Source organism: Aethalodelphis obliquidens, unplaced genomic scaffold, assembly GCF_003676395.1.
Source record: "Aethalodelphis obliquidens isolate GAN/ISIS:26980383/991018 unplaced genomic scaffold, ASM367639v1 scaffold38, whole genome shotgun sequence".
In the NCBI taxonomy this organism is placed as follows: Eukaryota; Metazoa; Chordata; class Mammalia; order Artiodactyla; family Delphinidae; genus Aethalodelphis; species Aethalodelphis obliquidens.
The window spans coordinates 9,738,136-9,762,401 of record NW_020837982.1 but is presented as its reverse complement, the minus strand read 5'-3'; the positions used below and the strand labels follow the sequence as shown (position 1 = coordinate 9,762,401).

Sequence of the window (24,266 nt, the reverse complement as noted above, 5' to 3'; positions counted from 1 at the left end):
CCAGCTTTCTTTTGATTTCCATTTGCATGGAATAACTTTTTCCATCCCCTCACTTTCAGTCTGTATGTGTCCCTAGGTCTGAAGTGGGTCTCTTGTAGACAGCATATATACGGGTCTTGTTTTTGTATCCATTCAGCCAGTCTGTGTCTTTGGTTGGAGCATTTAATCCATTTATATTTAAGGTAGTTATTGATATGTATGTTCCTGTTACCATTTTCTTAATTGTTTGGGGTTTGTTATTGTAGGTCTTTTCCTTCTCTCCTGTTTCCTGCCTAGAGAGGTTCCTTTAGCATTTGTTGTAAAGCTGGTTTGGTGGTGCTGAATTCTCTTAGCTTTTGCTTGTCTGTAAAGGTTTTAATTTCTCCATTGAATGTGAATGAGATCCCTGCTGGGTAGAGTAATCTTGGGTGTAGGTTTTTCCCTTTCATCATTTTAAATATGTCCTGCCACACCCTTCTGGCTTGCAGAGTTTCTGCTGAAAGATCAGCTGTTAACCTTATGGGGATTACTTTGTATGTTAATTGTTGCTTTTCCCTTGCTGTTTTTAATATTTTTTCTTTGTATTTAATTTTTGATAGTTTGATTAATATGTGTCTTGGCGTGTTTCTCCTTGGATTTATCCTGTATGGTACTCTCTGCGCTTCCTGGACTTGATTGACTATTTCCTTACCCATAGTAGGGAAGTTTTCAACTATAATCTCTTCAAATATTTTCTCAGTCCCTTTTTTTTTCTCTCCTTCTTCTGGGACCTCTCTAAATCAAATGTTAGTGAGTTTTATGTTGTTCCAGAGGTCTTTGAGATCGTCCTCATTTCTTTTCATTCTTTTTTCTCTATTCTGCTCTGCATTCGTTATTTCCACTAGTTTATCTTCCAGGTCACTTATCCGTTCTTCTGCCTCAGTTATTCTCCTATTGATTCCTTCTAGAGAATTTTAAATTTCATTTATTGTGTTGTTCATCATTGTTTGTTTCCTCTTTAGTTCTTCTAGGTCCTTGTTAAACGTTTCTTGTATTTTCTCCATTCTATTTCCAAGATTTTGGATCATCTTTACTATAATTACTCTGAATTCTTTTTCAGGTAGACTGCCTATTTCCTCTTCATTTGTTTGTTCTGGTGGGTTTCTACCTTGCTCCTTCATCTGCTGTGTATTTCTCTCTTCTCATTTTGCTTAACTTACTGTGTTTGGGGTCTCCGTTTCACAGGCTGCAGGTTTGTAGTTCCCATTGTTTTTGGTTTCTGCTCCCAGTGGGTAAGGTTGGTTCAGTGGGTTGTGTAGTCTTCCTGGTGGAGGGGACTGGTGCCTGTGTTCTGGTGGATGTGGCTGGATCTTGTCTTTCTGGTGGGCAGGACCACGTCCGGTCGTGTGTTTTGGGGTGTCTGTGAACTTATTATGATTTTAGGCAGCCTCACTGCTAATGAGTGGGGCTGTGTTCCTGTCTTGCTAGTTGTTTGGCATAGGGTGTCCAGCACTGTAGCTTGCTGGTCGTTGAGTGGAGCTGGGTCTTAGCGTTGAGATGGAGATCTCTGGGAGAGCTTTTGCCATTTGCTATTATGTAGGGGCTGGAGGTCTCTGGTGGACCAATGTCCTGAACTTGGCTCTCCCACCTCTGAGGCTCAAGCCTGACACCCGGCCAGAGCACCAAGACCCTGTCAGCCACATAGCTCAGAAGAAAAGGGAGAAAAAGAAAGAAAGGAAGGAAGGAAGGGAGGGAGGGAGGAAGGGGAGGAAGGGAGGGAGGAAAAAAGGAAGGAAGGATAAAATAAAGTTATTAAAATAGAAAAAATTATTAAAAATAAAAAATTTAAAAAGTAATAAAAAAAAAAAGAGAAGGAAAGAAGAGAACAACCAAACCAAAAAACAAATCCACCAATGATAAAAGTGCTAAAAACTATACAAAAGAAACAAAACAAAACAAATAAGAAAACCCAGACAGTCAGAACTCTAAGACCCTAGGACAAATGGCAAAAGCAAAGCTATACAGACAAAATCACACAAAGAAGCATACATATACACACTCACAAAAAGAGAAAAAGGAAAAAAATATATATATGTAAAATAAAAAAGGAAGAGGGCAACCAAATCAATAAACAAATGTACCAATGATAATAAGCTCTAAATACTAAACTAAGATTAACATAAAACCAGAAACAAATTAGATGCAGAAAGCAAACCCCAAGTCTACAGTTGCTCCCAAAGTCTACCACCTCAATTTTGGGATGATTTGTTGTCTATTCAGATATTCCAGAGATGTAGGGTACATCAATTTGATTGTGGAGATTTAATCCGCTGCTCCTGAAGCTGCTGGGAGGGATTTCCCTTTCTCTTCTTTGTTCGCACAACTCCTGGGGTTCAGCTTTGGATTTGGCCCCACCTCTGTGTGCAGGTCACCTGAGGGTGTCTTTTGGGAAGTCTGAGGTCTTCTGCCAGCGTTCAGTAGATGTTCTGTAGGAGTTGTTCCACATGTAGATGTAGTTTTGATGTATTTGTGGGGAGGAAGGTGATCTCCACGTCTTACTTCTCTGCCATCTTGAAGGCAACCCCCACTGATCTCTTTCAGAGTTCTACTTAGACTCTCCAGTTCTCAAATAATTACAAAGCTCTGGTTCAAGATAAAACTACTCTCCTCTAATCACCTGACCTTTCACAGTTGTTGCTTTCTTCTAATTCCCAGCAACTCAGGTCACCTAAATGCTCTTCCCTGGTGCTCAGTCTAATCCTATTCCCAATACCCACTGTCCTTTCTTTGCTCTTTCATTTCCTGATACTCCTAATCATCACCATTCTTTTTCTGGGGAATACCTCACTCGGCTCTTGTGTCCTGGCCTTCAGCTCTCCTGTTGTCAAGTCATTTCTATTATTTTTTTGTTTCCTCTAAATTAATGCGGTGGTCCCCAACCTTCTTGGCACCAGGGACCGGTTTTGTGGAAAACAGTTTATCCATGGATCAGGGGTGGAGGGGGAGGAGGATGGTTCAGGAGGTAATGCGAGTGATGGGGAGCAGCAGATGAAGCTTCGATTGCTCGCCCGATGCTCACCTCCTGCTGTGCGGTCTGGTTCCTTACAGGCCTCAGCCCAGTACCCGTCCATTGCCTGGAGGTTGGGGACCCCTGAATTAATGGATCATTCTAATTAGTATTATCACATATGCATAAGCATATTTTTATAAGGAGATAAAAGGGGAATATGTATCTAACGGGAATATAATATATCTAATGGGAAGAACTCATCCCAGACAAAGATTTAATCACTCTAAAGTACCTAAAACAGATTTATACTTGTCACTGGACTAGGTAGTCGAGATTGAAATGGCTCCTTCCATGAAGAATTTAGTTTGGGGGTTGGTGACAAAGTGATTTCTAATGATTTTATTAACAATGGAAGTCCCCTAAAACATTCTCAATTAATTTTATCCTGGGGACCATACTCCAGTGTCAACTCTGAGGCAGAAAAAAGATGATTATGTCCAAGAGCTTTCCCACATTACACTTATATGTTTTCCATCCAGTAGGCTCTTCTAATGTTTTCCTACCTTCAAAGAGTTTTCAGCAATAAAAACCTTCTATTGTGCAATATGATGTGGTCTCCATCAGGCTTTTCCTACGTTCATTAGGTCTCTGTTACCTATTAAAATAAGTCCTGTTTGTGGACTCTCTTGTGTTCCCCAAGCTCCTTTCCAGTATGAAGTTTCTGATGTTTAAGAAAAGCTGTGCGCCCACTGAAGGCCTTCCCACAGTTGTTACATTCAAAGGTTTTCTCTCCAGTGTGAATTCTCTGGTGACTAACAAGGTGTGAGTTCTGACTGAAGGCCTTCCCACATTCAGGGCATTCATAGGGTTTCTCTCCAGTATGAACACGGTGGTGTTTAATGAGATCTGAGCTGCCCCTGAAAGATTTCCCACATTTATTGCACATATAAGGTTTTTCTCCACTATGAATTCTGTGATGTCTCATAAGGTCTGAGCTCTGATTGAAAGTTTTCCCACATTCTTTACATTCATAGGGTTTCTCTCCTGAATGAGTTACCTGATGTCGGATGAGGTCTGAGCTGCCTCGGAAAGTTCTACCACACTGATTGCACTGATAAGCTTTCACTTCTTGGCGAATTCTCCGCTCTTCTCTAAGCAACTCTTCCTTGCTAAATGTTTTCTCACCTTCCACAAGTTTCTCTCCAGTATGAAGTCTCTGATGTTTGAGAAAAGCCGTGCGCCAGATGAAGGCTTTTCCACATTCCTTACATTCATAGGGTTTCTCACCACTGTGGATTCTGTGATGCTGGACAAGGAGTGAACGCTGCCGGAAGGCTTTCCCACATTCATTGCACTGATAGGGTTTCTCTCCAGTGTGAATTTTCTGATGTGTAACAAGGTGTGACCTCTGGCTAAAGGCTTTCCCACATTCATTACATTCATAGGGTTTCTCTCCAGTGTGAGTTATCCAATGCCGAATTAGATCTGAACTTCCCCGGAAAGTTTTTCCACACTCAGTACATTCATAAGGTTTTTCTTCCCTGTGAATTCTCTGTTGTTGGATAAGAGCTAAGTCAGAAGTGCAGGCTTTTTCACATTCAAGTTCCTTTACAGTATGTAGTCTCTGATGTTTAAGAAAGGCTGTGTGCCCACTGAAGGATTTCCCACATTTGTGACATTCATGGGGTCTCTCCCCACTGTGGAGTCTCTGGTGTTCTGTGAGGCGTGAACGCTGCCTGAAGGCCTTTTCACAGGTGTTGCACTTGAAGGGTTTCTCTCCAGTATGAATTCTCTGATGTGTGACAAGGTGTGAACTCTGACTGAAGGTTTGTCCACATTCATAACATTCATAGGGTTTCTCTCCAGTGTGAATTCTGTGATGGATAATAAGATCTGAACTTTGATTGAAGGCCTTCCCACACTCATTACATACATATGGCTTCCCTCCACTGTGAATTCTCTGGTGCAGGACAAGGTTCGAGCTTCCCTTGAAGGCCTTTCCACAGTCTTTACATTCATAGGGATTCTCGTCGTTATGTATTCTCTTATGTCGGGCTAGGTTAGAGCTCTGATTGAAGTCTTTTCCACATTCATGACATATATAAGGTTTCTTTCCTGTATGAATTCTCTGATGTATAATAAGATTTGAACTTTGATTAAAGTCTTTTCCACATTCACTACATACATATGGTTTCTTCCCTGTATGAATTCTCTGATGTACAATCAGGTTTGAGCTCCGATTGAAAGTTTTTCCACATTCCTTACATTCATAGGTTTTCTTTATATTACCAGTTTTCTGATGTTCAGTTACTTCTGACTTCTGTTTGAAGCTCTGGCCACAGACTTCATATCTGTGGGGTCTTTCTCCTGCAGAAAGTATTTTTTCTCTTTCCTTACATCCATGGACTCTCTCTCCTGCAATGGCTTTCTTGGGGATCAGATTCACTTCCCTGATACCTCTCTCTTGGGAAGGGGGATATCCCACTGCATCCTCTAAGGGGCTTACCCAATACCTCAATAACCTGTCCTCAGGATCACCAGTTTCAACTAACCCCCATTCCTGGGAGATCTGTCTTTGGAGTCTTTCTGATACAGCCCTTGCTGAATCTTTTTCTTCAGAAATTTCCATCTTTGTCTTCCAGTCTTTCATCTTATTTTTGGTCTCAGAATCTGAAATAATAAGTAGAACATTCTACAATTCCTAAAATACAAATTTTCACCTCTTTCCTACACTGGGAAGTCTCAGTGGGAGGAACAAGGAACTTGGAAGAAGACTCTTCCCTTCTGGAACTGAGATTCAGACGTTTTTCAGAGGGATTATGGCTACCACAGGAACACACACCCTATTGGTGGTGAAGAAACTTGCCAGGGTGCAGGCTGGAGCTGGTGTGTGTGGGTGGCCTGCAGGGTGGTGGAAGAATTCACTGGAGGTGGGCAGTCTGGAGCTGGAAGTGGCCTGTTTGATGGGGTAGGAACCTGCTGGGCCCTGAGGCCAGGCCAGAATGGGTTCACAGGAAGCAACTCACTAGGGTGATTGCCACCAGGCCTCCCACAGGTTGGTCTGCTGGCAGCCACACCAATAAATAAGATAAAAAAGCACACCAGCACCAGGAAAAGAAGTTCCTTCCTTTTCCTATGGCCTTGTATTTCCCTCCAGCATCCTCTATTGACAAAATCTAAATGTTGTACCAGCTGGCAAAAGAGAAATCGTCCAGATCCAGTAACTTAAGCAAAGCAAAGAAGGGTAGATTTGTAGTTGAGATATGATAAATTAATAACTGATCCACTAACCATTCCTCCCAATATATCATGACAGTTAAACAAATATGAAACTATGCCTCAGAATAAAAATGCTTGGCTGCCATTTTAATAGAAATCAATTCTCCCTTTCTCAGACCTGGCATTTTTCTTTCTGGTATTCTGGTGGAACTGCCTCCTTTGTATGGCAATTCTGTATCCTCCTGTAACTGGAAGACAGATGAGTTTATTGCTTTTGAGTGTTCATATCATCAAATCCCTGACCTTGCCCAGTCACAAAAACACATTTCTGAGCTCCTTGAGAGAGCCATTTCACCTTGGCCCGGGGGATTGGAATGCTCTAGTCAGTAATCTTTTGGCAATGAATAAGAGGAAACACAGCATAGAGATTAAGAGTGTGGATTCTTAACTGACTGTCGGACAAAATGCCTGGGTTTGAATCCTATCTCCATCACTTACTGACTGTGTGGCGTTAGGCAAGTTGCTGCAACTCTCTGTGCCTGTTTCCTCATCTCTAAAATGGAGATAATAATAGTATTTACCTCATAGAGTTGTTATGAGAATTAAATATATGTAAAACATTTAGAACCATGCTTGGCATATAGAAAGCACTATGTAAGTGTCAGCTGCTGTTACTATTACTACTATTATCATTAATCATTACCCTTTATGCCCAAGAATTATCATTAAGTAATGTGTCCCTAGCACAAACCTCCATATCTAGGCTGGATTTTATTTATTTAACATTCAAATAAAATACTGGAAAGAATTGGCTTTGTCATAATTTTCCCTTAAAGTGATTTTTTTGGGGGTTTGTTTGATATATAGTGTTCAAAATTTAGAAACAGTTTAAAAGATGGAAAAGGCATTTCTCAAAACCCACTGAAAACAGTTAAAAGAATGACAAATGAGGTAAACTCCATCTTCAAAAAAAGGGTCATATACAGATGTCTCCCAAAGTCTCATATCCTGAAAGGCATGGTCAGTGATCTTCTAATTAGAGTGAAGAGATCTAGAGCCATGGTGAGAAGGCAGGTGACAGAAGCAGGGACTGTCCCATAGAGATCTAGTCTGACATATCAGAGTGGCAGCGGAAGATGCTAAAGAAGAAACGGTGCCGGCAGATCATTTAGGTTGTCTTCCACCTGGTACCTGGCTGAGGAACACTGGCAGCCGTGGAGCAAGATGAAGAAAGGAGATGAGTGTGACTGTCAGACTGTGCTACGAAAGTCCAGTGATCTACAGGGCTTTTTCTGTGCCATGTTGATCTCCTGGAAACCAAAAACTGAAGGGAGATAATGCCTGTAGATTTGATAAGAAGGTGTTTGTGGCAGCAGATCTGTATGAAGGCTTTGAGGTGCCCTTGCTCAATTCCCTCTGCCTCTTCCCTCTTTCATAGAGACCCTGCTTCATGCACTGTTGAGTAGTAATCATTCAGGTAACTTTGTGGGATGTGTGCTTGAAAACAGGGGGTTGTTGCTTTAGGAAAGAAAGCAATATGAGTAACAGAGGGATTAGGAGCATACACCCAAGAGGAACAGCAAAAGAATTAATAGGACGCATCCAGCAGAGCTCTCCACTATCTCAAAGAAATTATAGACAAAACCACTGTTTAAATGAAAACTCAAAGAAGACATATAAGAGCTCAAAATAGAGTGTAGATTATAAAAGAATAAAAAGAAGTGAGAAGTAATCTGGCAGAGCTGAAGGAAAAAAGTGGAAGGGAAAACTAAATGCATTACGTAGATGAAACTCATCAAAGAAAAAAGAAAAATAATCACTACAGGGACATGATGAGGCCTGGAGAGATGACACAGAATGCAGTGGATATAAATATGATTATAGAGAAAACAAGTTGCTACAGAAAGATATTCAAATATATATATAATTAGTGTTCCTAAAGAAGAGAAAAGAACAAACAGAAGGAAAAAAAAAACATTCAAACATAACAGAAGGAAATGTGGCTGAAATAAAGACTTGAATCTATTGGAAGGATACAGTGTAGTCCATAGAAAGTTGATATAGAACAGTCCACACCAAGGCATAGCCTGGTGAAGTAACTAAATTTCAGGAATAAATGAACATATGAAGATCTGAGGCAGAGGAGCAAGTGATGGGCAAGAGGGAATTTCAGGCTGAGTTTATACTCCTCCATGTTACACTCATGCCAGAGTATAGTAATGCCTGTAAAGTTCTGAAGAGACACAAAGTATGACTTGATCATTTTTTACCTGGCAAGCTGTTCCCTCATATTAAAACAGGCAAATGTTCTCAAGTAGGTAGAAACTCAGGGAGTATGACAGGCAGCCCTTTTTGAAAAGAACTGCTGGGCAATGAGATATAGCCAGTGAAGAAATGAGTGAGAATAAACACTCAGGACCTCAGAGAACATTGTAAAACAATGGATGAGGAGTGTTGAATAAATTTAAATATGGAACTGACATTAAACAATTGGAAATTATTTTTGTAGAATAGAGGAGGAGAGGTAGTGGGCGTTAAGTATAAATTGTGCTAATTTGCTTGTCTGTCATGACAGGGATCAAGAGATAGCATCTCAAGTAGAAATACATAATTTTAAAAGAAGATCCAAACCTTAATATGTTCATGATCAGTTTTCCCCCATAATTTTAAAGGAATAATATTTCAAAATTACAGAGAAACAGACTTCCCTGCTGGTCCAGTGGTTAAGACTCTGAGCAGTGGTTAAGACTCTGTGCTTCCACTGCGGTGGGTGCAGGTTTGATCCCTGGTCGGGGAACTAAGATCCCACATGTCACACACAGCACAGCCAAAAATAAAATAAAATAAAACAGAGAAACACTTTTTTTTTTTGGCTGTGCCTCGTGGCATGCAGGATCCTAATTCTCCGACCAGGGATCAAACCTGTGCCCCCTGCAACCCGCGCCCCCTGCATTGGAAGTGCAGAGTCAACCACTGGACTGCCAGGGGAGTTCCCACTTTTTCTATTTTTGATCATAAAAATACTACATGCTCATTATAGGAAAAACCAAGAGTAGAGAAGAGCACAGAGAAGAAACTAAAGATACCCAATATTTTGTTGTATATTCTCCCAGTCTTATTTCTGGGCATAAATTTTTTTCTGATACAAAAATGGGATTACAGTATACATGCCCTTATTGTCCTCTTTGCCCTACTTGTGATACTGGAGCTGGACCCTGGAAACAGTTCCCTTTTGTTGGCTGGCTTTGTCAATAGAGGGTGCTGGAGGAACACTGTAAGCCACACAAAGAGAAAGGGGTTTCTCTTGGTACTTTTGAGCTGTTTTGTCTTTTGGTGGGGCCCCCAGATCAACATAAGGGAGGCTTGATGGGGTAGGCCAACCAGCTCTGGCCTACCCAACCCTCCAGTGAGTTTTCCCACTACCCAGCGGGCCTTTCCTATGGATTACCTCTAGCCTGCCTGCACCCTTCAGTGAATTTCTCTGTCATTTGGCAGGCCGTGCCGACAGACATGCCCTCTGACAAATTTCTTTGCACCAGCAGGCTGTGTTTCTTTGGCAACCACACCCCATCCAAAAAAGTCTGAATCTCTGCTTTGGGGTGGGGGGGGAGCCCTCTTCTAAATTTGTGGTTGCTTCCTTATTTACTTCTCCTTCGTCCTAGAGGTAAGACGGCTTCCTGCATTATCTATTTCCATACTCCTTAGTGTTTTCTTTAGATCCTTTTAGTAGTTAGCTACCTTTACCGGTTTTAAATATTCTTTATATTAAATGTCCCTTGTTTAAACTACTGGTATAGTTTTTGTCTCCTGACTGGATCCTGACCAATACAGATACATATTATCATTTCATTTTAGATCTAGAACAAAGTGAAGATGATACAAGAAGAATAGGAAGGGGGCTAAGAAAGAGGAAACAAAAATTTGTTTAGAAATAGTGCTAAAAGGACTCCTCTCTGTAAGAGTCATTAGGGTCAACCTTTACCACAAGCATAGGTATGGTAAAGTACCCAGTCCTTAGTCCCACACAGCATTCCCTGCAGAGATGAATGGCATTCTCTGCTCAACATTCTCATCCAATTCCATAGGTGAAAGGAATAGGGAATAATTTAAGGAACTCTTTGCCTCAGAGGATGTCTGGAGAAGGGTACAGTATCTGAAACATAGGCTTGATCAGAGATGAGTCCTCCTCTACAATCCAATCCAGCTGAACTCAGAGCTTCTGGGAAAAGGGCATTGTTATTTCATATCATTCACTGATGTGTTCACCTAACTTACATTAACTAAGCACCCACCATATTCCAGACACTGTACTAGGTACTGGCAATACAAAGGTGAACATCCCTGCCCTCAAGGAACTTACAGTTCAATGAAGGGAGATATATGTGTAAATGGACAAGAAGATAGTGTGGCCAGTGCTGGAATAAGGTGAGCACTGTCCAGTATGGGAGAACCTGAATCAACGAAACATGGTAACTGCAGGTGGGGGAAGAAAGGAGTCAAGAATGACTTTCAGTTTTCTGGCTTAGGCAATGGGTGGGATATGGTGCTGTTTATGAAGACAGGGGTCAGAGAAGGAAGAGTAGGTTTGGAGGGTGGGATACTAGGTCCAAAGATCTGAAGATGAGTTGAGTTTTTCATCATCTCTTGGTTTCTAACAGGAACCGAGCTCAGGGAGAGGCAAGGAGTTGTCAACTCCACAGATTAGGCTAGACACCCTTCAACAAAGAGCAGAAGCATCTTATCTTGTCTCCAAGAGTCAAAGCCATGGGGAATCCTTAATCCTCCAATTCCACTGAGCTCTTTAAAACCTTTTCTTGTTTTTTGCTTTTCAACCGAAACTCAGAGAATTCGGGGTGTATAGACTCTAAGTTAGAGGACAGAGTCCCTACTCTGTGAGACCAGCTCTGTCTCTTCCTCTAGTATCTCTGCCATGCAGGGATTCCACTGAGAGTGGACCTGAGGCCCAGCATCCTTTTGCGATTCATTCACAGCCACATCCTGCAACATCTTGAATTCCTGAAACAGAAGTTCCTGTTCTGCAACTACCCAATAAGGAGTTGGCAGCAGATACTCCATAGCTTCCCTTTCCTTTTTAAATTTCTACTACTTCCTGCATTCCCTTGGTCTCAGTAGATAATCTTGCCCCTCGCTTTAAAAATATGTGAGACCATGTGGTAAAAATCACCTCACGTTCCTCTCTCTTTTCAATGACTCCTCATCTTTACTGTATTTTCTCTCTTCCATTCTCTAGTATCTATTGCTCTTTAGCTGAGCCCCTATGATGGGCCAAGCACCACGCTAGGTGGTTAGAATATAATAATGAGGACAGAGTCCCTGCCCTTGACTAGTGTGTGGTGTCAATTAAAAGTGTTAAATACACAATAAGGGTAAGTGTGGGTGCCGTGGGACCTCATGAGAAGAGCACAACCTGAGGGGGGTGGGATGGGTAAGGAAACTTCCTGAAGGAAGCAGCTTCTAAGGTGAGGCCTGAAAGACAATTTGAGATAACTAGACTAAAAGAAGAAGGAAGGGCTTTTCAGATTGAGGCTGAAGCATGTGCAAAGGCCAGGAGGTGAGAGAAGCTACGATGTGTTCATGGATGCACCATATGACTGAAGCCCAGAATACAGACAGTAAACGATGAAGCTGGGGAAGCGGCGGTCAAACCACGGAGGGCCATGTATCCCAGGCTAAGAAGCTTGGACTTTCTCCTGAAGGCAGTGGGGAAGCCCGGAAGGGGTTAAAGCAGGAGAATGACATAATTAGATTTATCTTTTTAAAAGACTGCTCTGACAGCTTTATGGAGAACAGACTAAAGGGTGCAAGGCTGAAAGCTGGGATATTGCTTAGGAAACTACAGCAGAATCCATGATGGAGACAGTGAGGGCCTCATCACTGACAGTGAGTTACTGGGACTGGAGACATTTTAAAGTATATTAAAGAAGCAAAAACAGGGAGAATCGGTGCTGTCCTGAATGGAAGGTGTGAGGGAAAACAGAAGGCATTAAGGATGACACCCAAGTTTCTAGCTCGGACAACTGCCTAAGCTGGGTAGTGGGAATGAAAGAGTGGCGGTGAGGGGGAGGAGGTGGTGAATTCCACTTCAGACACGTTATATTTGACGTACCTGTGTGGCATCCAGGAGAAAACTTCTGAGAAGCCAATGAATCAGTGGGTCAGGAACCCAGGAGGAAAATCTAGAATGGACACACAGATTTTGGAATCATCAGCATATAATTAGTATATAAAGCAGAAAAGTGGCGATTACAGCTGGCGATTACAGCTCGGAGGCAGCTTAGAGTTCTGAACACAACAGGGCTTTGGAAGCAAGCAGAACCAAATTAGAATCCCAGCTTCTTAATCTCCCCCAACTATCATTTCTGCAAATGTAAAGCAGAAATACCACTGATTCCAAAGTGTTATTGTACACATTTTAAAAAACCCACCCCGGGAATTCCCTGGTGGTCCAGTGGTTAGCACTCGGCACTTACACTGCCGTGGCCTGGGCTGGGGAGCTAAGATCCGAAAGCCACGCGGCACGGCAAAAACAAACAACAACAACAAAAAGCAACCCCCCCCAAAAAAAAACCCACCCCAATGTATATAAAGCCACACACCTCTACAGTGTAAGCCTCCCAAGAGTGTAAGCTCTGTGGGGATGGGGGTCTTTGTTCTGTACAGTGTTGGAACAGTACCTGGACCACAGTGGGTGCCCAATTAAAAATCATTGAATAGGGGCTTTCCTGGTGGCACAGTGGTTAAGAATCCACCTGCCAGTGCAGGGGACATGGGTTCGAGTCCTGGTCCATGAAGATCCCACATGCTGTGGAGCAACTAAGCCCATGCGCCACAACTACTGAGCCCGAGCTCTAGAGCCCACGAGCCACAACTACTGAAGCCCGCATGCCTAGAGCCCATGCTCTGCAACAAGAAAAGCCACCGCAATGAGAAGGCTGCGCACCGCAACAGATAGTAGCCCCTGCTCACCGCAACTAGAGAAAGCCTGCACATAGCAACAAAGACTCAACTCAGCCATAAGTAAATAAATAAATAAATTTATTTTTTAAAATAATCATTGAATAAATGAATAGTAGGTTAACTCTCTTCCCTCATTCCCTTGACTAATCCCTGAAATTCTTTTCTCCCTTGGCTTCCATAATGCATGATACTCCACCCACTCTACTTTTTTTATTGTCTTTACCCTTTCAGCTTTTCCTTCCTTCTAGTCCTCTCCTTTTATATTCAGTATCTCAATGACCATATCACCTCTGGCTTCAGTGATCACCTTTGTCCAGAATGAACCATAAATTTAAAACTCCTATTCCTCACCTACAATGTAGTCTATATTCACAATGCATCTCCAGTCCAACGTCTTATTGACAGTCAAGAAGGATCAAATGCATGAAAATGAACTCAACATTTTGCTTCTAAATGTATTCCCCCTTCTTACTATCTGTTTCTGCCCAAATGACCAGTTTTCATTGAACAAATATTTAACATGAGCCTATAGTGTCCAGGCACTGTTCTAGGCCCTGGGATACTCTGGTGAAGAAGCCCCTAATGGGGCTTGTATTCTAGGGCTTTCTAAGCCAGAAATGCAGTAGTTTTGTTTTGTTTTGTTTCGTTTTTAATTAAAAATACTTTACTGCTAAAAAATTCTAACCATCATCTGAGTCTTTAGTCATTATCTTTTTTCAACAGTAACATCAAAGATCACCAGTCACCATAACAAATATAATCATAATGAAATAGCTTGAAATATTGCAAGAATTGCCAAAATGTGACACAAACATGAAGTGAGCAAGTGGTGTTGGAAAAATGACACTGATAGACACGCTCAACGCAGGCTTGCCGCAAACCTTCAATTTGTAAAAAATGCAATATCCATGAAGCACAATAAAGCAAAACACAATAAATTGAGGTATGCCTATACTATTGTAGAATTATCTATTTCTCCTTTCAGTTCTGTCAACTTTTGCTTCATATACTTTGCAGTTCTGTTGTTAGATGTGTATACATTTATAAGTCTTACATTTTCTGGTTACTGCCACCTAAAATGTGATCCACACACCGGCCACAGTAGCCTCACCGAGGAGCCTGGTGAAATGCAAATTCTCAAGCACCACCCAGACCTACTGAGTCAGTCTGTGTGGGAGGGGCCCAGCAATCTGTGCTTACCTAGCTCACGCTCCAGGTGATTCTCAGCTTGCTACAATCTGAGAAGCACCGCTCTGGGAGGCAAGTCATCTTGGACTCCTCTCTCTCTATTCCTTCTATCCGTACCTACTAACTCTGAAAACTGTTCCAACTCCATCATAACCTAGAACCTTCTCACCCCATGCTTGGATTCTCGTAAAATCTCTAAACGTTTTCTGGCTCCAATCAATGCTGATAACACTGTCAGATGAAATAATTTTCTAAAGCACTGCTGACACCAATGATCAAAAATCTACCATGGGGCTTCCCTGGTGGCGCAGTGGTTGAGAGTCCGCCTGCCGATGCAGGAGACACGGGTTCGTGCCCCGGTCCGGGAAGATCCCACATGCCGCGGAGCGGCTGGGCCCGTGAGCCATGGCCGCTAAGCCTGCGCGTCCGGAGCCTGTGCTGCGCAACGGGAGAGGCCACAACAGTGAGAGGCCAGCGTACCGCCAAAAAAAAAAAAAAAATCTACCATGACTTTTCTATCACCCATTAAAGGAAATAATAGCTTCTTTTTGACTCACAGAACTGTAATATATCCTAGGGCTGCCATGACAAAATACCACAAACTGGGTGACTTAAAACAACAGGAATTTATTCTCTCACAGTTCTGGAGGTTAGAAGTCTGAAATGAAGGTGTTGGCTGGGTGGCTTCCTTCTGCAGGCTCCTAGGGATAACTGTTCCATGCCTCTCTCCTAGCTTCTGGTGACATCTGGCAATCCTTGTGTTCCTTGCTTTGTAAATGCAGTACTTCAGCCTCTGCCTCCACCTTCACGTGGCATTCTCGCTGTCTCTGTCTCTTCACCTGGCCATCTTCTTATAAGGACACCAGTCATATTGAATTAGGGGCCCATTCTACTCCAGTATGACCTCATCTTACCTAGTTACATCTGCAATGACCCTATTTCCAAATAAGGTCACATTCTGAGGCACTGGGGGCTAAGACCTCAACATATCCTTGTTGGGGGACAAATTCAACCCATAACAATAGCCCCATTCTATGATTCACGAAAGAGCAAACCTATGCTCTCGGATTCTCCCTAAATTCCCATATACTAGGCTTCTTCCCATTCTGTCCCTTTGCCCATGACTCTCCTACTTGTGATGTCCTTCCTACTCTCCTTCATCTACATCAATATCAAATGCAGCAAGAGGCCAGGCAGTTAATCAGAATGGGTGAAGCAAACAAGGTGATAAATGACAACTGATACTTTGCTGCAGTGTCCGGGAGGCAATGATTACTGGGGACTGGGGATCTGCAAATTTTGTACTGAGTCTAAAGGAGGGAGCTGCTACTCAGTTCCTCCCAATTGCACCATGCAGACATGTGTGCCCTATTTGGCCACATCTTCTGATTGTCCAAGAGATGCTGAAAATCCAGATTTTTGAGTGAGTGGACGTGTAAGAAATTTTCTGATTTTAAATCAGAATTTATTTAAATCAGAATGATTTTTTATGGCCACTAATTCAAGTAAAAACAAACAGCATGAGTCAGGAAAATGTGTCTACAGGGAATTCCCTGGCAGTCCAGTGGTTAGTTAGGACTCTGCGCTTTCACTGCGGTGGCGGGGTTCAATCCCTGGTTAGGGAACTAAGATCCCCAGAAGCTGCAGGGAGCGGCCAAAAAAAAAAAAAAAAAAAAAGTGTCTACAGTCTACTCTGGCCCAGGGGCCATACGTTTACAACCTCTGGCTTACACAAATTCCTCCCACTGTTTCAGGCTCACCTTAGTTAGTACCTTCTAACTATTTCAATCCTTTTAATTCATATTCATGTGCATGCATTAGTTGATGCTACACAAGATGGAGTCCCTGCCTAGGGGCCTGGAAGACTTAGATAAACAGACACACACGGAACCAGGTAGTAAGTGTTTGTGAAGTAGACGCCAAACAAGCTAAAAAAAGATGAAAAGCTTAAAGAGGGAGGGAGGAAGGTGGCAATCCTGGAAGGCTTCCCAAAGAAAATGACTTTAGAAGCTACCCCTAAAAGAATATGCAGACGTTTACAAAGAAGAGACCAGCCCAAATCCCTCCCTCCTCCGAACTCCCAACAGTACGAACATTTTAGATGAGGTATTACAACATGTCTGAACCATACAGTTCATTCCTGTGGTTCAGTCTAGTCTTCCCAAAGGGTCTGTCAGTTACTCCTGGAGCGTTCTACGCGCCTGACACGGCATTGTGCAAGGAACAGGGTCAATTCATGCCCGGGGTTTGATTCTGGGCCTGGGGGAGATGCGGTTTGCAGTACTCACAGGAGGGAACTGGAACAGACTGGAAAAGGGGGACGCGGCGCGGGGGGGGGGGTGGGGGTAGGGGTGTGTGGTGTGTGTGGAGATAGGCGGGGTACGCCGAGAACCAGGAGAGGGCCAAGGGCATAGAAGGCCTGGCCGCGCGCACCCGGCGCCTAAGTCCCGGAGGCCGCAGCCTCTCCCCGTTCGGAGAAATGAGGGGTCAGCGCCCACCTCCGAAGATCTGCTCTCCACCCCGCTTCCCCAGGGGACCCAGGCGCTGGGGCCCCCAGTTCTGCGATCGCAGCGGGGTCTCACCTCCAGGCCACCCCTAGCCTCCCGCTCGACCGTGGCCCCCTGCACGGCCGCCAGCGCTCAGCCCCAGCTCCTCCCTCGGGCGCGGCGCCACCACCCTGGACATCGTGCCCGCAGCGGCCGGCCACTTCCGGCGTGCTCCCCCAGGCGGCCGTCCCCCGTCCCGACGCAGGACCCGGCTGTGCCCGCCAATCCGCGGGCGCGCCCCCAAGCCTCCTCCCACCCGCTCAAGGGTCTTCCCTGCGCAGGTTCGGCGTCGTTCTCTCGGTCTCGCGCGAGCAGAGTCCTGAGGGTCCAGCGCCGCGCAGGTTGGTGCACCTGCCGCGCCAAGTAACGTATGCGAGGCCACCACCGAGACGCAAGTCCTCCGGCGGGTCCTAGACTCGCCCACGGCTGGCTTCTGGCCAGTCGGCCTGGGTGGGGGACCCTGTCAGATAACCACGCTTTTGTTCTAATTTTTAATTTTTTTTTTTCCCTGCGTGCTTTTGTGGTCTCATTCATTGATGCCTTCTGTTTGCAGTGCCCTCTCAAAGGCTTGGTAGTACAGAGATGAACAAGGATAGCGAAATGTTTAAAAGGGCAAGTTCTGAAGTGAGAACATCAAGACAGAAAGTCAGACAAAATCGCTGACCCACCATTTATGGGCTGTGTGACTTTGGGCAAATTACCTAACCTCTCTGAGTCCAATTTAATGGATTATCCTACTTTTCCTCACTGATTTTTGTTTATTTTAATTTTATCTATTTTTGGCTGCACTGTGTCTTTGTTGCTGGCTGTGGGCTTTCTCTAGTTGCTGGGAGCGGGAGCTACTCTTCCTTGCAGTGCACGGGCTTCTCATTGAGGTGGCTTTGGCTTCTCATTGCGGTGGCTTCTCTTGTTGCAGAGCACGGGCTGTAGGCACACAGGCTCAGTAGTTGTGGCTCGCAGGCTCTAGAGCGCAGGCTCAGTAGTTGTGGCACAAGGGCTTAGTTGCTCCGCGGCATGTGGGATCTTCTCGGGCCAGGGCTCGAACCTGTGTCCCCTAAGTTGGCAGGCGGATTCTTAACCACCGTGCCACCAGGAGGTCCCTCCTCACTGATTTTTAAATGCTGTTTTTATCATTAACTAAATTCACACATGTACTTGGTTATGTATTTGAAGTACTTTCTGTCTGCTTATCTGTTTCTCTCTCTCTGCTTTGATAATAAACTGTTATAATTATTGTGAGCTTTTAAATATGTTTTAAAATCTGGTAAGAGTAGTCCTCTCTTCATTTACTCTTCTTTTTTCAGAAAAAAATTGTAACCCTGAATGTTTTCTTGTATTTCTTATATTACTTTTAAAAGAACAAAATGGTGTTTTTGTTTTGTTTCAAGAACCAAAATCTGCTTAAGCCAGAAGAATGAAAATGGAGGAGAGAGGGAAGAACAGTAGCTACATTTTTGTTGTGAAATGTAAAGTCATTGAGGGTGGTTTGCTTTGGCTTTTTAGTCATATTTTAAAAAGAACAAAAAACTGTCTGATCTCATCTGGGTTTAACATGCTGCGCCTGTCAGCAGTGTGAATTCATTATGTAATTCATTTGCTCTACAAATACATATGGCGTGCTCGCTCTCTGCCAGACGCTGGTGATGCAACGAATGTTGAGCAAACCCAAGGCTGTCTCATGGAACTTAACGTCATGAAGAGGAGATATTTAAACAATTCCATGAATAAATATAAAATGTTAACTGTAGTGAGTGCTATTCTGGAGAGTACAAAGTGCTGTAAGTGTTTATAAAAGAAGATTTGACATACACAGGAAGGTCTGTGAAAGCTTCCTGGAATCAGGCTCTCCCTGAAGAGTTAGGCAGATGAAGGACAAGAAAGTAACAGAAACCCACCTCTACTTAAACATATGTGACAGGAAAAAACAAAAAAACACACACAAAAAACCATATGTGGCAGGAAAGTCTAGGGGGTTGACTGGCTTCCACAAAGGCCAGAATTCAAGGATTTAAGCACTGTCATCAGGACTCTTTTCTCTCTCTATTTCTTGATTTCACTTTTCTCTCTGTTAACTTCATAGATATTTCCCCCCACATGGAGATAGGTTTCAGTGCCCAGGATTGCAGAAGGGCATCTATAGAAATTACAGAAAAAGGACTCTGATAGGTTCTTCTTGGATCACATGTCCAACACTGGATCAATCACTGTATCCAGTAGATAAGGTACTTTGATGGATCAGCTTGGGTTACACGTTGGGATAGGGAAAGGGATTCATGTTACTGCTAGACCCATCGGGGGATGGAAAGAAAATCAGTTTTTTGGTTTCTTTTTGTTTTTACCAGAAAAATGAGACAGTTCTTAAGACAGGCAAAGTAGCAGATGTCTACTATGGGAGGCTGCAGGGGAGAGCATTACAGGCAGCAGGAACTATCTATGTAAGGCCCTGTGGCAGTGTCTGAGAAGCTGGAGGCCAGTGAGTGGATGGTGAGAATGAGATGAGCTTGGAAAGATTGGGCCACAGAGTGTCTGGAAAGCCACATGTAGGCTTCTTGGCTTTATCCTAAGGGTAACAGAGACCTATTAGGGGTTCAACAGGGCAGGGCACCTGGGTGTGAGATGGGGGAGCCACCATCCCACTGCACCTGCATGAAAGACCTGGAGCGGGAACTACCCAGCCCAGCCCAGCCCAGCCCCTTATGAATTCCTGACCATAGAAACTGCGAGAGAGAATGAGAGGTTGTTGTTGTTTTAAGCCAGTTGTTTTAAGCCAGAATTTGGGCGCGATTTGTTAAGCAGCAATAGATAACCAGAATGTGAAGCATCTGTCACTATCATGTAATTTTCTTTGTATCAATTTTCTTTGCCATATTCTCATTCGTCAGTGGTGTTGCTTGTGATTCAAGTCATTTCCCCCATCACTCTTATGTACTTTGTGCAATACTTCTTCTTTTGTTTGTTTTGTTTTGGTTTTGGTTTTGCGGTGCGGGCCTCTCACTGTTGTGGCCTCTCCCGTTGCGGCGCACAGGCTCCGGACGCGCATGCTCAGCGGCCATGGTTCACGGGCCCAGCCGCTCCGCGGCATGTGGGATCCTCCAGGACCAGGGCACGAACCCGTGTCCCCCGCATCGGCAGGCGGACTCAACCACTGCGCCACCAGGGAAGCCCAATGCTTCTTCTTTTGTTGGAAGATTTGTAATTTTACTTTGTAATAAATTTTCATTGTACAGTATTTTAATTTTATTATACAATGTTTACATCACCTGAGGGACAAGATGTTAACTAGATAGGTGGGAACAGACATGGATATTAAGTCAGGAGGGATGTTTGCAAGGGGACTAACTGGAAGTTGGGTGAATATTTTCCTGTTTTGACGAATTTTCCCTACCCAGATTCATAACTGTGAATATTTAGATAGTGAGTATTTGAAAAATTAGGACTCCCTGGTTATCATCTTTGGGGCAGGGCTGTTTCGTTGGTGATGAAGGGTAAGGACCCCTGAATCCCTATATTAGAATGATTTTTGGTTGCCTTTGAAATCTTCGTAATTCACCATGACTTCTTTGACATAGTTACTAACGTTCAAGAATCATAGAGATGGAAGACACTCTGGAGATTATAGCCTTCTATCTCTTTTTTTGAGCATAATCAACCTTCCTTCCTCCCTTTCATCTTCTCTCCTTCCCTCCCCACCTTCCTTCCACAATATTTATTGAGATCCCTTATGTGCTAGCCATTGAGGATACGAAAGTGAACAAAAACGGGTATTGAAAAAAGGCCATGGGACTTCCTTGGTGGGACGGTGGTTAAGAATCTGCCTGCCAATGCAGGGCACACGGGTTCGAGCCCTGGTCTGGGAAGATCCCACATGCCACGGAGCAACTAAGCCCATGCACCACAACTACTGAGTCTGCACTCTGGAGCCCATGAGCCACAACTACTGAAGCCCGGACGCCTAGAGCCCGTGCTCTGCAACAAGAGAAGCCACCGCAATGAGAAGCCTGCGCACAAGGAAGAGTAGCCCCCACTCGCCGTAACTAGAGAAAGCCCCTGCACAGTGACGAAGACCCAACGCAGCCAAAAATAAATAAATAAATTTATTTTAAAAAGAAAAAAAGGCCATGGATGTTTGTGTTTTCTTTATCATGAGCAAACGTTTATTGGGCCGTTACTATGGACTGCTGTTTTTTTTCTGCATGCAGTTTAAAAGAATCTCTCACTATGTAAATCAGAGACCAAGTAAAAGCAAGAAAAAAGGAGAGAAAGGAAGATATCTTTAAGTGAAGACAATAATCTATTAATTTGTTTTAACCATTGATTTTGCTGTTTGGTCTGAGAAATGTTAACAAATTTATCTAAATTATCTTAAGAAATTCCTCCAATGTACATGCAAATTACAGGGGTAACAAAGAGATCTACATTAATTGTCTCATTTCTAAAAAGATATTTAAGTAAATAATTCAATTTTCTGTCTGAATTACAGAATACCTCCAAACAAAATCTGGGCAAAATATTCAGTTATTTTCTTCTTAACAGCAAAGGTCATTTTGCCCATAACGTGTGGACTTCTTAATGCACCAGTAGGTGGCAGTAGTTTGCAGCCCGTGGTTATTAACAGATAAAAACACCTTAAATACACTTTTATTTTTAGACAATAGAAAGCCTCCTAGTCTCCTACAAGAATCATATGGCTTTTGGCTATTCCTACCCTGTGAACTAAAAGTCCACATCGGTGAAAAATGTCCACGAAATACAGTACAGTTAAATTTTAAAGCAAGTACCACGGTTAGGACTGAGTGCTTTCACTGAGGAGGGCACAGATAATATTTGCACTTTCTCCCTCAGTATCTCTGTCACTTCCTTCACTCCTTACACAAATACTTACTGAGCACCCACCATGTGGGTCACTGGAAATACGGGGGTGAGTAAAGCAGCAATAGTGCAGCCCCCATGGACATTGTAGTCCCCTGCAGATGGACAGATATGTAAGTTCCACTTTCATATTACAACAAACAATACTAGAAAGGACATTTTTGTACATGTTCTTGAGTTTCTCTTGGGCAGTGGTTCTCAAAGTGTGGTCTGAGCCATGAGAGCTAAACTATCTTTTTTTTTTTTTTAAATTTATTTTTGGCTGTGTTGGGTCTTCGTTGCTGCATACGGGCTTTCTCTAGTTGCAGTGAGCAGGGGCTACTCTTCGTTGCAGTGCGTGGGCTTCCCATTGCAGTGGCTTCTCTTGCTGCGAAGCACGGGCTCTAAGTGTACGGGCTTCAGTAGTTGCAGCTCGCAGGCTCTAGAGCACAGGCTCAGTAGTTGTGGCGCACGGGCTTAGTTGCTCCGCGGCATGTGGGATCTTCCTGGGCCAGGGCTCAAACCCGTGTTCCCGGCATTGGCAGGTGGATTCTTAACCACTGCGCCACCAGGGAAGCCCAAGAGGCGAAACTATCTTTATAAATAATATTAAGATGTTATTTGCCCTCACTCATGCTTGCTGGCTCATGAATGTACCATGGAGCCTTCCAGAGGATACATGATGTTGATTTGCAACACACTGACTAAAGAATCAGATATGAGAATCTGGATATTTTTTATTCAGCCAGACTTTAAAGAGATTCACAAAAAACATAACACAGTGCCACTCTTCTCACTAATTTTTTTTTGGTTTGGGAAAATGTAATTATTTTAATTAAATTTTATTTACATTAATATGAAAGAATTGTTATTTTAAATGAATTTATAAGTATCTGAAGTCTTTCTCGCTTTTACTTTCCAATAAGGTAAATATCAATAGGTATCTTCTGCATAAATGGAATCTCTTTGGTGTCCTCAGTCATTTTATTTATTTATCTATTTATTTTTGCGCGGGCCTCTCACCGCTGTGGCCTCTCCCGTCGCGGAGCACAGGCTCCGGACGCGCAGGCTCAGCGGCCATGGCTCACGGGCCCAGCCGCTCCGCGGCATGTGGGATCTTCCCAGACCGGGGCACGATCCCGTGTCCCCTGCATCGGCAGGCGGACTCTCAACCACTGCACCACCAGGGAAGCCCCCTCAGTCATTTTTAAGAGTATGAGGGAGACCTGGTACCAAAAAGTTCAAAAGCCACTGTTCTAGGGTGTGTATTCTGAAGTAGGGTTGCTGGGTCATATAGGATGTCCACAATTTCAATTTTGCTAGATGTTGCCAAATTGCTCTCCAAAGTGGCTAAAGCTGACCTTTTTAAAAAATCCGTGTACAGTTGTTGTTTTTGTTTTCAGGCAAATATGAAACTGTAGAGAATTATAGAATTGTTATTGAGCTAGGCTAATGATACAATAGAGATTTGATATATGAAATATTGAATATTTTTTCTAAACAACAGTGAGAGATTCAGGGTCATTTTATTTTTAGTGTACTTAGAGGAAGAAGCTTTTCTTGGCCACTGAGAATAGTGTTGTAGAGTGCCAACATTAAAAGTATCGAACATTTATTTTTGTTTGGAACCTCATGGGAGGTAGATGTGTACAAGTTATGCAAATAAACCTTTTTTTTTTTTTTTACCATCAGGGGAATTTCAATTTTCTTAAATACTACCTTCTGCAGTTTTAGTTAAAACCTAAGCCATATTCCACTGACACTCAATTTGTAAAAAAAATGCTGAGGCATCTAATATTAGAAAAGTAATAATTCAAAGGCTGTTAGTTCATGGGTCGTTTTGTGAGAGTTTATTTTAAGCAATTCAGGGTGCTTTTTGATGTAGAATATTCAGATTGTACAAGCATAGTTGATCTAATACTTTAACTGCCTTAAATTTTGGCAATGAGATGTGGGTAAATATACAAACTGACTTTTACAGTTGAAGGACCAAGATGCAACAATATTAATTGGCTGTTTCTTACAATGGTTTTGCAGGTAGTGATTTGTACACTCCACTCTAGTAAAATGCACTGTGACCACAGTCAGCTGCTACCTACCTGTCTATTTATGGTGGAAGGTTTTCAGCAACCAAGAGTTAACCTAGGTGAGATTTCATTCTGCCACACGGCCATGACAGAGCATACAGAGAAGGTGGATGGGCTAGGTTAGAAACTGAAGCGCAATTCAGGAGACATGTCTGAGCAATAATAATACTGTCGATGCAATGCACATCACAAGAGCAAATGGAAATTGGTTTTTTGTCTGTTGTTAGGAGATTATCCAGCTACTAGTGCGGCTACCTGAGGGTACTGTGTCTTCAGCTGAGAAGAAGATCTGCTGTATCTATTTGTGTCAATAGCCAGACTCACAGCAGGTAATGGTCTCTAGAGTTGTTGATCCAGTGTGAATATGTTTGAAGGTGTAATTCTATGTGGCGTGTCCTTTCGAGGGGAAGATAAACTAAATCTGCTGGTTTT

At 43.2% G+C, this 24,266-nt stretch overlaps 1 protein-coding gene across 1 annotated transcript; it reads right to left on the bottom strand.

Annotated features, from left to right (window-relative positions):
* Nucleotides 1-2,447: 2,447 nt before the first annotated feature.
* ZNF594 (zinc finger protein 594) lies at nt 2,448-12,972 on the bottom strand. Its single transcript, XM_027130196.1, has 2 exons — nt 12,315-12,972; nt 2,448-5,638 (listed from the first exon to the last, which is right to left on the bottom strand). Exon 2 carries the CDS (start codon nt 5,616-5,618, stop codon nt 3,627-3,629), a length of 1,992 nt encoding a protein of 663 aa, XP_026985997.1. The 5' UTR covers nt 5,619-5,638; nt 12,315-12,972; the 3' UTR covers nt 2,448-3,626.
* Between the last annotated feature and the right edge of the window lie 11,294 nt (nt 12,973-24,266).

What these genes read in the sequence shown, in the direction of transcription:
- ZNF594 (XM_027130196.1), bottom strand. Translation starts at nt 5,618, where the DNA reads ATGAAAGACTGGAAGACAAAGATGGAAATTTCTGAAGAAAAAGATTCA.